Here is a 14,088-nt window from a genome sequence, read left to right as displayed (position 1 = left end):
TTGAGTAAGAAACTCACTGTAATCTCACAGCATCTAATTAATTCTTCCAACAGATTAAGGAAGTAACAAAGTGGCCAGGGTTTCCTATTTTAATCTGGACAGAAATCCCCTGCTGTCCATTGTGAGGGTAAAAAAATATATTCCACCCCTCCCAGATTTTCAGGCCCACTGTTGCACACGGCAGTTGTCACAGCATCTTGGCTCTGAAGGGAACGCTTAATATGTCCTTCCTCTGACACCCTTCACAGCCACCAAAGCAGCCCTTACCATTAGTGTTTTTGGCACTATCCATCCCACACTAAACAGCAGCCCCATTGCCAAAGATTATGGTGTTCGCATTCATAAGGATCAGAGTTCAGTATCCTGATCTTAAAGACCCAGAGCAGGGAGTAGCTGGAAAGGAGCTTGCTGATGAGGTTCTAGAGAAATCTGGCTTGAGAAACACTAAGGGGGCCTTGTAGGATTGCCATAAAAAGGTTTTGCTCTTTGGGAATATGTGCAAGGTGAGCAGGAAGCAGACCTGCTGAGGTATAAATTAGGAACTCCATCCTCCTCCTTTCTTCATGAAGCTTGTTCCACTGTTGGGCCTGAGTCATTGTCAAAGCATGTATCTGAATTCAGGAGTTCCTATCTGTCAGTCATGTGCTCAGAGCAATAGCTCACAGTGTCTCATAGCTTGAATGGAAATTTTCCCTCATAAATTGGAATAAGCAAAATCTGCCTCCTCCATCCTACTCGCTCACCCATCTTCCTTTCTGTAGGTCCTAGTATAGTTTGTAGCTGCATAAGCATTGGTACCTGCCCGTTGCTTCCTGCATCTGGGTCTCTGGCCAAGACTACAGCAATTCGTCTCCCAATGGCACTGTCCTCTGCTACGCTCACTGCAGAATCAGAGGTGATGTCAAACTGTGGGCTGTTGTCATTCTCATCCAGAACGGTGATTGTTACCTGTTGAACGTGAGTGCAGAGATTAACAAGAGGCTTTATCAGGAGCATGGCTCTTGATAATTTTCCTGAAGGCAAGCGTGCTGGATGGGATAGCCTTTCGGGTGAAACTGAGATATGTGTAGAGTATCTTAAAGATCATAAACTGGCATTCCAGTGTTGCCTTCCAATCCCATTGGATTATATCTCACCAGGTGTGCTGACAATGTCAGAAGAAACACACAGGCCCTGCTGAGTGGCTGGGGATTCCCTTTTCACAATCTTTGGCATGCAGTTAGCGTTAAGTGCATTTGAGAGCTCCTGGAAGGGAGGGACAGATGCACTGACAGCAGGCCCTAAATCCTTCCTCACTTGGTGCTGCTGATGGATCTCAAGCTTGACTCAGTGAGTGGGCTGGTGCAGTTCAGAGACTCACCCGAGAAGGGATTAACAACTGTGATTGATAACATTACTGTTGTTTAATAACATAATATACAGAGATATACCTATCTCATAGAACTGGAAGGGACCTTGAAAGGTCATCAAGTCCAGTCCCCTGCCTTCACTAGCAGGACCAAGTCCTGTCCCTCACAGTTTTTTTTTGGTGTGTGTATGTGTGTGCCCCAGATCCCTAAATGGCCCCTTCAAGACTGAATTCTCAACCCTGGGTTTAACAAGCCAATGCTCAAACCACTGAGCTATTCCTCCCATTAGGGATAAGGATCGGACCCATGATGCTCATTTTACTTTTTGAGTCCAAAGTTTCAAGTGTTGAAAAGCTGCTGTACTAACTCCTCCAAACTTATTGAAGATGTCTAATTCAAACAGGAATTAACTGAGGGAAGTCCTATGGCCTGTGTTATACTGGAGGTCAAATTAGATGATTATGCTGGTCCCTTCTGGCCTTATAACCTATAATGCATGAATCTTCTGCATATGCATGTAAGGTAGACAAGGGAGGGGTGAAGGCTGGTGTGATGGGGGAAGACAGTGTAGCACTTGAGGGAGTCCCCTCCACTCAGCGCTCTCAGTTTTAACTGGCTAATTAGAAATTGTATAGACCCATCCCGGCAAGGGATGCTCCGCTAGTATTGTGCAGGCCCAGGCCTTTGCTGTTAAACTCAAAAGAATTCATAGGCCTTGTCTACACATAAGCTTGCCCTGGTGTATTTTGATTTCATTTACACTGGGAAGGATTTGATATAGACTAAATCGACATAGGCCATTTATAAGCTGGCCTGAGTGTTTACACAGAAGTTTGCATCCATTTAACTAGACTGCTGCAACCTGGGCAAGTTTTGGGTGTGAACAAGCCCAGAGTTTCCTTCCTGGGATGATGGATACATTTCTTCCCAGTTAGAGAGGATGATACTCTGGTCCACACAAGATGGATCCACAACTCTATGGACAGATGGGTTCCATGCCTAAGCTGCAATCTGTGTACCATTCAGCTATGTCAGGTACACAGCAATGCAGAGAGACAGGAGGGATGGATACAGAGAAACTTAATACACAAAGCTCCATAAATAAAATCAGTTGTGATTCAGCATTCATATTTATAAATGTAGCACTAAGACGCAACGGTAGTAGTAACATCAGCACATTGGCAGGAAAGAGAAGTGTTAGATACAGATGTTGCTCAGCAACTCAAAGAGGAGACAAGCATCTACCTCTTCTGTGACTAGTCAGAGGAAACAGTGTCGTCATGTTCAAAATTAAAAAGTTATACGCTATACATAATGGGAGAGAAAGAGAGGAAGAACATTTTTGTTCTTGAGGCTCTATTTATGGGTGCTAACAGTCCCCAGGTGCAGAGCTAGTCAATGTGATCACGTCCTGGAGGAAACCTGTGGGTTTTTTTGAGTTTGGGTGACTGTTATTGTTATAGCTAAAAAGGCAGGAGAGCGGAAAACCCAGTCGGCTCAAGAAGAAAATCTGCAGCTGCTGAAGCAAGCTCCCACTACATAAGGGAGGGTATGTTTCTTGGAAGCTGGCTTACCTTCTTTCCAGACCCTTTAGTAAACTTAGTCCACCTTCCTTGTACACCTACTTGGATGGCCACAGAGGGGTCAGATGCTCAGCTGATAGAAATCAGTAGAGTTTCTGGATTTCAATTCAGCTATGCTGATTTATGCCAGCTGAGAATCTGGCCCCAGATGTGCTTTTTAAAATACTCCATGAAGACTGTGTTGCTGAGTACTCATGAGTTAGGAGACAGCAAAGTTGAGGCTCAAGGGTGGCGGGGGGGAAAGAGTAAAGAGGGTTTGAAGAGCCTCTCCCACCCTCTGCACAGAGGCCAGGATTGATCATAGTCCTTGAATTCACAAAGCATAAGGACTGGGGAACCCTAGTATCAGCAGCAGCGCTAGAAACCTCACAGGAGTGGAAACGAAAGCGCCAAGGCTCTAACTCCCCTTCACCTCAGCCTTGGCGGGTGGAGCTGGGCAGGGGCATTCGGGAGTACATGCTGTACCTGTTAAAGGATACAGTAGATGCTATCACTCTGGGTGGTGCCCAGTTCTCCTGCAGCTGCCCCCTATTCAGGACCAACACAAGTTTTGTACAGCTACCTATGCAGTGACTATCAGAGAGGAAGGCAGACAGGAGGAAGGAAGGGAGGCATTAAACTAGGAACAAACACTCTTACCTTCTGTTGGAGGGAAGCAGAATGGGAAAGAAAAAGAAAAAAATACAGTTAACAGATCTTTCCCATCCCTTTTAAAAACATGGCATGAGCTAAGTGCTTTAGAAAGGTGAGGGAAGGGGAGGTTGGTGGAACCAGAACAGTGCAGGCAGGTGCTGTGCAAACTTCCCCTCCATAGCTTTGCCAGTGCACTTTAATCCATGCCCAGAGCACCAATTGCTATTCCAGCTTGGAGCCTCTCCTGAGCAGGGACTGCCAGGCAGATTGCACTGTGCAAGGTTCCTTTTTGTTGAGCAGCTTTGTGATGTGGAGGCAGGACCCCCGAGGGGAAAGGCAAACACTTCTAACAAAATTCAGATTATTTTATCAGTGTGAACTCCCCCCCACCCAAACACTTTCTGCAAGCCAATCAACATTCTAGGGGTAATTCGCTTCACCCCACCCCTGGCTACTTGCTCCAAAACCTCAATCTTCGGACTACAGAATTAATCCAGAAATTACCACGAGAGAATCTAGAGAGAAAAGGAGCTGACACCCTGACTGCTGGAGGCCAGTATCAATTGCCTGAGCAGACATCATTTTTAAAGCCAACAAATGTACTAAAATTCAAGCTATTGGAGTCCTTGAAAACACAGCATATGATCCTCAAATGATATTCAATGTCTGATTTAAAACAAAAAAAAGAAAATTAGGAGTTAAAATCTCTAGGTCAGATCCTCATAAATCAGCATAACTCCATTACCTTTGCACCAAGGACCTGTGCTGTAGATCCAATCCTTAGCTGACCTTTTGTGCAAGGCGTTGTAGGATATATGACCTACAAGTTGCCTGTAGATCATAAATCTTTGCAGCCCCAAGGACAGTGGGGGTATTCAGGAAGGAGTGTTAACTACACAGTTACACTATCAAATATTTTAGACCCCAAATTTTACCTACCTGAAAACTGTTTTAATCCGGTGAGTAATCGCCTCCAAACTCTAAATAGTTCCTTTTTTGAAAAGCCCAGCACTCTGTTATATAGAAATTAAACCACCACACCCCATGTTTATGTACATGACCCTATACTACGGGGCTCTTGCACTCACTAATTTTCTGGAGGGCTTGGCAAGAGTCCAGTGCTTAGTTTAAGAGTGGGATCAAGACCATATGCCTAGAACCCAACCAAGAGACCTCATGGAGGTTATTCAAGGAAACTTCAGGTTAACAATCACCTCATCATACAATCCATGAGTTAGCAGTTCAGGAGATAGCACTGCAGAGAGCTGCCAGGGAGAGAGAGAGAGGAAGGCATGTGCAAAGAGAAAAGGGATAAAAAAAGGGGGAAACTCTTGGAAGCGTGGTGAGCACCGTGATGGCATGGTGGAGACCCCAATTATGGCGGCGTGGTGGGCATGATGCTGCCATGGCAGAACCCCAAGTCTTAGCACTGTTAGAAGAGGGGCACAACCACAAAATGATTCATGTTTAGCAGAAAATGAACATCTGAAAGTACCTGGGTGGATGCAGACCAGGCACATTGCAGTGGGGATTCACCTGGCCCTTAGGGAAGGAGAGAGGTGAGATTGTGAGTTGCAAAACTATTAGAACACTAGCTCCCCTGGGGAGCTGTAGTTGCAAGCCTCTGAGGAGGCCACTGTAGACTGTTCTCCCAGAAGGGAGCTGCACCCTGGGGAGCTGGATAAAGATTAAGCGGGTCAGAAGTAAGAAACAAAAGGCAACCCTTCAAAAGGAGAGGTGAGTGATGGTTGGCTGGGGAACTCCTTCCCAAACAAGAGAAATAAAAGGATGTTCTCATCATACGTCAGCTCTTGTTTGGCTTGTACCAAGTCTAGGATAAAGGACTACTGCGAAAACAGCTAAAATCCACTCACCACAGTAGAGTCAACCTTTGGTCCCCCATCATCTGCCACTACTGTTAAAGTGTAGAAATCTCCCTTCTCTCGATCCACCTGGCCTTTGACTGTGATGACACCCTACAGGGGACAAACAACCAAGATTGTGAATACCCATGTTGTGCTTACTGCTCAAGCACCTAAAGCCTCGGCCGGATTGGCCATTGTTAGCTACGTACAGTGATTCCATTGATCTTGAACAGGGACAGTGCCTGAGCATTGGTGTTGGGATCAAACTTGTAGGTGATCTGGTTCAGATTGTCAATGGAGCGTGCCAGGACGCGCAGCACCTCTGAGCCTGTGGGGATGTTTTCTGTGATCACTGCCTCATAGGTGAGGTTTGAGAACTGCACAGCCTCATCCAGTTCATTCAACAGGCTGACGTAGACATTGCAGAAACCTTGGTTGTTGGGGGGTGCCTGGTCTGTGGCAGAGACATTAATCAGGTAACTGGTTTTTGTCTCATAGTCCAGGTAGTCGACGGTGGTGATGAGGCCAGTGCTCTCATCAATTTCAAACTTCCCCTCGGAGCCAGACAGGATTTTATAATTCACCAGACCTCCATTCCCTGGGAGAGGAATAAATGATCAGAGTTAGACTGGACTTCACAGAGAAGCAGACAAGACCACAGGACCCCTAACTTTGTCCAGCAGGTCGACTTGCTGAAAGCCTGGGGGGTGCCCCTAATCTATTTAAAATGGAAGAGGTTACAGATATTCTTATATCTAATATGGAGGTCAAGCCCGAGTCCCAGAATGTAATGTTCCATCTTAATTTGAGTTAGCTGAAGCACTTTAAGCCAAGACAGGTTAACCCCACACACAGCACAGCTAGTTTTATCATTTCTTTTACTATTTTAGTGATTTTTCCTCTAAGTTGCCCAAAGGTACTAATGAGATGGTATGACAGACCTCCTCCCTGCCCTGAGAAGGCTTGGGACAAAGCAATGACTAAATGCCCATATATCAATGGACTGGCCTCTGCTGTCTGGAGTAAAAGAACCTCAAATCAGAGGAACTGGACAGGTCAGCTGCAGGCTTGAGCCTCCCTAAGCGCTCTCTGTTATTTCAGGCACTAATCTGCATCCTTTGCACTCCCATACCAAGAGTGGGGAAGGAGAGGCAAGAATTCACTCACACAACCAGAGACAGATGGTGTGATCCCACAAGAGGCTGGGGAGCAGTGGTGGTAGATTTTTGCAGCTCACCACAACCTCCTTACCTGTGTCTCGATCTGTTGCCCGGACAACTGCAACAGAAGTTCCAATCCCTGCAGTCTCTCGCAGCCCTAGACGGTTATACTGCCGTTGGGTAAACACAGGCACCTCATCGTTTACATCTTCCACATACACTATCACCTGGGGGAATCCCCAAAACAAACTATTAGTGTACTGCACACTGTCTGGAATTTGTCCTCAAGAAAACAATGAGAAAGAGGCTTCCCTGGCAGGAGGAGCTGCTCTCTTGCATTTCAAAGACTGGGAGCCTCTCCACAGACCAGTACTATTAGAACATAGATACTCCCTGCTTCAGTGGACACCACTAGGAGAAGTTACAAGTACAAATCATGACATTCCCCCGTGAGTCCATCTCACGTAATTCCAATAAAAAGAAAAAATATACAGCTGGGAAGCTGATAACAGTTATAAAGTGATTGCCCAATTTTGTGGTTTTTTTTGCCAACTTGTCACCACATTTGTGAATTTTGTGAGTTTGCTTTATTTGCTGGGGAGATGGCAACCACTAGTTCAAATCCTTAGCGTTTAGGCCAAAATATCCTTTCTCCACGAATGGTGTGCTGCAGACTGGCTATCTGCCAGCTTGTTCCTGGCGTCCTCTTCCACAGCTGAAAGGTGGTGTTTGTATATAGGCCTCAGTCCTATAATTGCATCCACGTAGGCAGATTCCTGCATCCATACAGAACTCTGCTGAAGTCAGTGGGTCTGCATGCTACAGAGGTTCACCTACACGGATCCGACTGCAGGACTGGGGCGTGGATCATGAAGTTCTTTGAGATCCTTCAAGAAGAATGGAGTTGTACCTATAACAAATATTACTACTACTGACATTTATTTAAATATGTCACTGGCCACACACCTGTATTTTGAGACACATCACAAGTACAGCTGCCTTACAAAGCCACAATGTGAAAATAGCAAAAGGAAGCTAAGTAAGCAAGACTGTATATTCAAAAAGGAGGAGGGAAATTTCCATACCTGGACAAATATTGGGCAAATGTAACCCTACAGTTAACCAGTTTTTCAATATCATGTTGTTTGTACATGTATATTGTGTTCTGAAGTGATTATGTAGCTTCTTTTTTCTAATTTGTAACTAAATAAATTCAGCATAACCCATTTCTAATCCCTTGAAAAAAATTTCCTTTGCTGATGATTCTCTTGCCAATTTTCAGCCTAATTACATTATGAAATAGCACAGAAAAATATCCTCCACCCAAAAGCAGTACCCACAGAATTTCCATCAGTCATTTCTACAGCACTTTGCTGATATTTCCATCTCTGCTGACTCTGCACCGCAATGCGTGGAAATTACCAACACTTGATGAAACCGCTCTAATATTTTGCACTAAAAAAAGTCTCTCAAAGTTTTGTCTGGTTTTACCATTACTCTCTTGTTACTCCAGGTCCAGTCATGAGTGCTTCATCACTTCTGCTGATCCCCCTCATTCACCCAGTGACAACCTTACTCTGATGTAGCTCCTCATTGCTTCTGCTGCACCCCTCTACCTCAACCTCAGTGATGTCCTTACCCTAACAGAGCTCCTCATTGATCCTTGTTCACTGTTGTAGGCTTCCACCTCCAGAACATGGGAGGAATTGTGCTCTCTGTCCAGGTGCCGTAAGCCCCGCATGACCAACCCACTGCTGGGATTGATCCGAAAGTGGTTGTAATTGTTTCCTATCAGTAAACAAACAAAACACAACAAAGTACATATCAATCAGTTTTCCAAGTGGAACAAACATCATGGGATCCCCACACACAGCAAAGAAGAATTGAGGAAAAGTGACTCGGAGGTGATACTTGTGTTGTTAAGTATTGGAATGGGCATACATCCCCTTAACGTTTGTTCATTGCCCTTCATTACCAAGCCTTATCCATACTAAGCACAACTCAGAACTACTTTTAAAGCTGGATTAACTAAGAGTTTAATCCCCATCCACACTACAGAGAAACCATACTAACTAAACCGTTCTCAACAAAACTGTGCTCAGGAGACTTCCTTTCCCTTTGCAGGGCCCAATCAAGGTTCTAAAATGTGGTTGTGAAAAATTAAAAAAAAATAATGTTGTGTGGATGCACATCACATTAATTCCCTAAAGAGGTAGTAATGTGGAATAGGCCGTAATGGGTCACTGTAAATGAAGGTTAATTACACTGGAATAGTGCTTTTTGAGACCTAACTACCACTAATTCATATATCTGGAAGTTTTACATCAACATGCAATTACTTATCCTTACTCCTTTGGATTTATATTAAAACATATGTTGTTAGAATTTAAGTGCATTAACCACATTATTATGCTGTCACTTATCTCAGTGATATAGGTAACAATGTCTATCTGATAGCTATTGAAGGTATCAAAAACCAAAAAATTATGCAACCAGAGTTACCATAGCAGAACCCAAAATTGTCAGGGACTTATCTCTTCTGACCATAAGTATTACAATGAATGGAGGAGAGAATGATGAAATTTAATACATAGGGAAAGGGATGTTTCTGTTAGATGTAGGGCCCGCCAAAGAAGGCCACAAAGTGATGAAATAGTTACATCATGCAAGTTTGCCAGTGTGCTTATCCGGCCAAAAGGTGATAGCAAAACTGCAGTTAACCAAATTACATAGACACACAATTCCCTGTTGCAAAGAGGCACCTAGACTTACCCTTGACAATCCTGTACCACACTCTCCCATTAACACCTTCATCCGCATCTGTGGCTTTCACCTTTGAAAAGAAAAAAAGCCAGTAAAGGCCAGTGATTTTCAGATTGCACCAAAAGCTATCTCCTTCTCCTGCTCTTATGCAAGGCCAAAAGCAATAGTCCGCAGATACACAGGACTGTCTTGTTTCTCCAAATCCTCTGGGTCACAGGGGCACATCTTTAAATATCCCTATTTCCCAATGGGTTCAGAATCAGAGGTGCCTTTCCTATCTGGAAATCTCAGCTCAACTACGGTTTACATGCATGGATAGAGCTTTCTGTTGCTCTGTACTGTGAGTGAGGAAGTGTTGCTCCTTGGTCTTCTCTGCCTATGGCAGAAAGTAAATATATGAAAGTCAATAAGGACAAATGCAAAGTACTCCACTTAGGAAGGAACAATCAGTTGCACACATACAAAATGGGAAATGACTGCCTAGGAAGGAGTAATGCGGAAAGGGATCTGGGGGTCCTAGTGGACCACAAGCTAAATGAGTCAACAGGGTAACACTGTTGCAAAAAAAGCAACCATTCTGGGATGTATTAGCAGGAGTGTGATAAGCAAGACACAAGAAGTAATTCTTCCTCTTTACTCCACACTGATTAGGCCTCAACTGGAGTATTGTGTCCAGTTCTGGGTGCCACATTTCAGGAAGGGTGTGGACAAATTGGAAAAAGTCCAGAGAAGAGCAAAAAAAATGATTAAAGGTCTAGAGAACATGACCTATGAGGGAAGATTTAAAAAATTGGGTTTGTTTAGTCTGGCAAAGAGAAAACAGGGGACATGATAAGTTTTCAAGTACATAAAAGGTTGTTACAAGGAGGAGGGAGAAAAATTGTTCTTAACCTCTGAGGACAGGAAAAGAAGCAATGGACTAAATTGCAGCAAGGGAGGTTTAGGTTGAACATGAACAAAATCTTCTTAACTGTCAGGGTGGTTAAGTAATGGAATAAATAGTATAGGGAAGTTGTAGAATCTTCATCCATTGGAGATTTTGAAGAGCAGGTTGGACAAACACCTGTCAGAGATGGTCTAGATAATACTTAGTCCTGCCATGAATGCAGGAGCCTGGACTAGATGACCTCTCGAGGTCCCTTCCAGTCCTATGATATACATAATTAGCCTAAGCTAATTGGGTACCCCAAGGTTCCAGATGACTGATGTTCATTAACACATTTGTGAATTATCTGGAAAAGGGGGAACATCTACAGATAACACAAAATAATTTAGGTTAGCTAAGACTAGCGAAGATGCCAAAGAACTTCAGAGGGACCTGAAGCATGATGACAGATGAAATTTATTCTTGACACATGCAAGGAAATGCACACTGGAAGAAATAAATTGAATTTCTCCAACACATTGTTCTAATGATTCAGGAAAAAGACCTGGGTGTCACTACAGACAGCTCAATGAAAACCTCTGCTCAATGTGCAATAGCTGCTGTCAAGAAACAGACAGACCGTTAGGGTACACATACACAATAGGATAGAAGATAACACTGCAAATGTTATAATGACATAATATATGTCTATGTATGTCATCACATGGAGTACTGTGTTCAGTTCTGGTCAACCTATCTCTAAAAAGATATAGCAGAAACAGAGCAGGTGCTCAGGTGGGTGACAAAAATGACTATCAGCATAGAATAACTTCCAGACGAAGAGAGACTGGGGATGCTTAGTTTAGACTGGGGATGAATAAGACAGGGAATGATGGAAGTATACAGTAGTGAATGGTATACAAAAGAGTAAATAGGAGCACTCACCTGACCTTTCCCATAATGCAAAATAAAGGTGACAGTCAATTAACTTAAATGGCAGACAATTTAAAACAGATAGAAAGAAATATTATTTACGTAATAGAGCCAATAACCTATGGACTCAAATCATAGAGCTATCATAAAAGCTTCATGTAGATGCTGAGACTATCCACAGTTACATTAGGTGGGATATAGTATATCTATTATACTATATACAGGCAATATAACCCCTTACAATTTAGGGCAAAAACAAACCCTAGTTGAGGGGATTGTGAAGAAATGTCCTTTCTGGTTACTCCATAATTGTCCATCATGGGTTTTTTTGCATCGTGCTTTGAAGCATCTGGTTCTGGCCAATATCAGAGACAAGTTACTGGATTGGATGGATCATAGGAGGATAATTCCTAAGTCCTAGATATACAGTGTTGAATGAAATGTTGCCAAACACTTGGGGAGACTTTACATAATGGGTCCACCTGGTGTTTCTATGGAACACTGCAGGGTTTCCCCTCCCCACGAGCACTTTCCAGGAACCCACCCTCAAACATCCTTCTTGCTCCACCTCTGCTTGACCTTCAGAGCTGTTACTGCAAATCTGCCAACATCACATAGCAGCTTTTAAGCAGGATATTGAGGGGTGGAGGGCATGAGTGTCTAATGCCTCCTACATCAGATGAATCAATTTTTTCTAATTTCCTTTCAAGCAGACAAACAAATCCCTCTCTTTTCCCAATATGCAGAAGAAAAAAAGTGTAAATTGTGGCTATTGCTTTGTAGAATGACTGAGGTGAAAAAAAAGGCATGAATGCACAAGAATTTGGGGAATTTCTCAAACATTTTTCTTGGTCTGTTTTGCCATGTAGGTATAAAAGTTTCATTCTGTCAAGGCTGTATGTTTTGGCTGAAAATGTTACTGAATATCCTGGTTTAACAAAGCAGAAAGGGGATATGCAACAAAATCTCCAAAAATGGCATTACACAAAAGGTTTTATCTTGCCTTGCTGCAAAACAGATGTAAGGCCCAAATCATCAGAAGTAGCCACTGTAATGGGGTGCCGCAATTCATGGGTGTCCAGCTTCAGATGCCTTTGGGCTGGTTTTCAAAGGAGCCTCAATTCTGAATGCTCTCAGAACCTCAAAGTCGGGTCCTAGGTGCCATCAATGGGGCACCCAAAAAAGTGAAGACAGACCAAGTTAGTGGCCACTTTTGCAAATGTTGATGCTACAACCTCAAATCGTCCAGCTTTCCTTCCTGTGTCACACTCAGACCCATGTCTCCTCCTCAGTGCCTGTCCAGTCCATATCCCCCGGACACTCACCTTATAGCTCAACTCAAAGCGCTCCCATTTCCTCTCCTCCATGCTGAGAAATACACGATTGTTAGAGACTTCTAACTGCAAGCACAAAGCTAGTTTTTCTGCTGGCAAAGGGCTGGCCAAAGCACTTCGCTGCCTTCTCAGCTACCCTGGCATGGTCTGATTTTCAAAAACAACTTTAGCTTGGTCTAGGCCAATTTTTACTTACCCATGAGCCCATTTTCTCTGAAAAGGGGACCTATTTCCAAGTGAAAAGTGTGTAAAATATAGCATATTTTGGGGTGACCTGAAACTATTTTTAAATTAGTAATGACATGGGGGAAAAGCTCACATTTCAAGCAGGTTTGACTTTCCTGCCAAGCAAACTATTTAACATGCCTGCGCCATCAGGCTTTGAGTCTGTGAGCTCATTTCCAGGACAGGATTGCATAGGCTTTCTGTTACCATGCCCGGATCTGACAAACCAGAGAAAAAGAGGGCAGTGTGAATCCGAGGTCTATTTCCGCTGGCTGATAATTCCTAAGCATGCCCAGAATGTCTAAGTGGAGGTCCCTTCTCAGAAAAGCTGAACGAAGGAGAGGAGTCAGAAGAGGGCAGCGGTGAGGAAAACCAGAGGAAAGGGAAGAAGAGAAAGATTCTTAGCAGAGTTTAAGGCTGCCTTGGGCCGCCATGCAGTGGGTGTGTGTAACGAGAAAAAGATTTCAGTTTTACAGTGAAGACAAAAAGATGGGATTTTCAAAGCCCATAGAAATTAATAGGAATTGGGCATCCAGATCTCCTAGGCCAAGGTGAAAATCCCACCCAGAAAGATTTCCTCATCCACCTTCTGCACAGGATATTTTTTCACTGCTCATCCCAGGTTATTTAATAAAGCAAGGGCAGGTATGCACTGTGGGGAGATGTGCAAAATGGGTCAGCAGGTAAAAAGAGAGAGCTTTGGCTCTAAAGTGATTGGCTTCCATCTGCATTTGTTAAGCTACTTGTTTTCAATACACTTGTTTGGCTGCACTGCGCAGCTTCTCCCTCTGCTGGAACTTCTGGTGAAGTCGCAATCAGGTGCTTGTGATGCCCCTAAAATGACTGTGAAGCAACCAATCCAGCATTATGGACTTTAAGCAGAGGAATAAGAAGAATGGAAGGTGCACAGGGGGAAATATTTGATTAAACAAAGACAGTCAGATTCAAATATCCTTATTCATGTGGAGTAGTAATTTACTCCTCAAATAGTCACATTGATTTCAACAAAAGCTACTTGTGCAGTAAGTTACTACTCCTGGGGAATGAAGGTGGAACAATCTGGCTCAAATACATTTGATACTTCTCAAAATGTAGGAAAAGCACAAAACCAAAATCCACTTTACTAATGAGAGAGATTCAAAAGTTTTCTATAGTACGAAAATCCTGCTTTAAAGCTGCTAAAAGCAACTTGCCCACAACTATTTGTGACTTTTTCTGCTTGTTTTCCACATTAGAAATGTAGATCTAGTTTTCCCTGTTCTCTCCTGAAAGATTCTGTTGCGGACTGGAGAAGCAGCAGGATTAGGACAACACAAGTAACAACAGACAGAACTGAGCAGCGGAGAGGGGCAGGGCTATTTAGTTAGACTGCTTAAAT

The 14,088-nt window shown here is 43.5% G+C and overlaps 1 protein-coding gene across 1 annotated transcript in view; it reads right to left on the bottom strand.

Annotated features, from left to right (window-relative positions):
* CDH23 (cadherin related 23) overlaps nt 1–14,088 on the bottom strand; it is a 536,798-nt gene that overhangs the window by 122,149 nt on the left and 400,561 nt on the right. Inside the window, exons 28-34 of the mRNA XM_030571362.1 lie at nt 9,363–9,423; nt 8,230–8,378; nt 6,682–6,817; nt 5,640–6,028; nt 5,440–5,541; nt 3,572–3,574; nt 799–948 (exon numbers count right to left, since the gene is read on the bottom strand). Of these exons, the coding sequence (XP_030427222.1) occupies nt 799–948; nt 3,572–3,574; nt 5,440–5,541; nt 5,640–6,028; nt 6,682–6,817; nt 8,230–8,378; nt 9,363–9,423 (990 nt within the window). The remainder of the gene's footprint in view (nt 1–798; nt 949–3,571; nt 3,575–5,439; nt 5,542–5,639; nt 6,029–6,681; nt 6,818–8,229; nt 8,379–9,362; nt 9,424–14,088) is intronic.

This window comes from Gopherus evgoodei, chromosome 7, assembly GCF_007399415.2.
Source record: "Gopherus evgoodei ecotype Sinaloan lineage chromosome 7, rGopEvg1_v1.p, whole genome shotgun sequence".
Classification (NCBI taxonomy): domain Eukaryota; kingdom Metazoa; phylum Chordata; order Testudines; family Testudinidae; genus Gopherus; species Gopherus evgoodei.
Note: the sequence above shows the minus strand (reverse complement) of the source record. Positions and strands in the feature narration are given on the sequence as shown.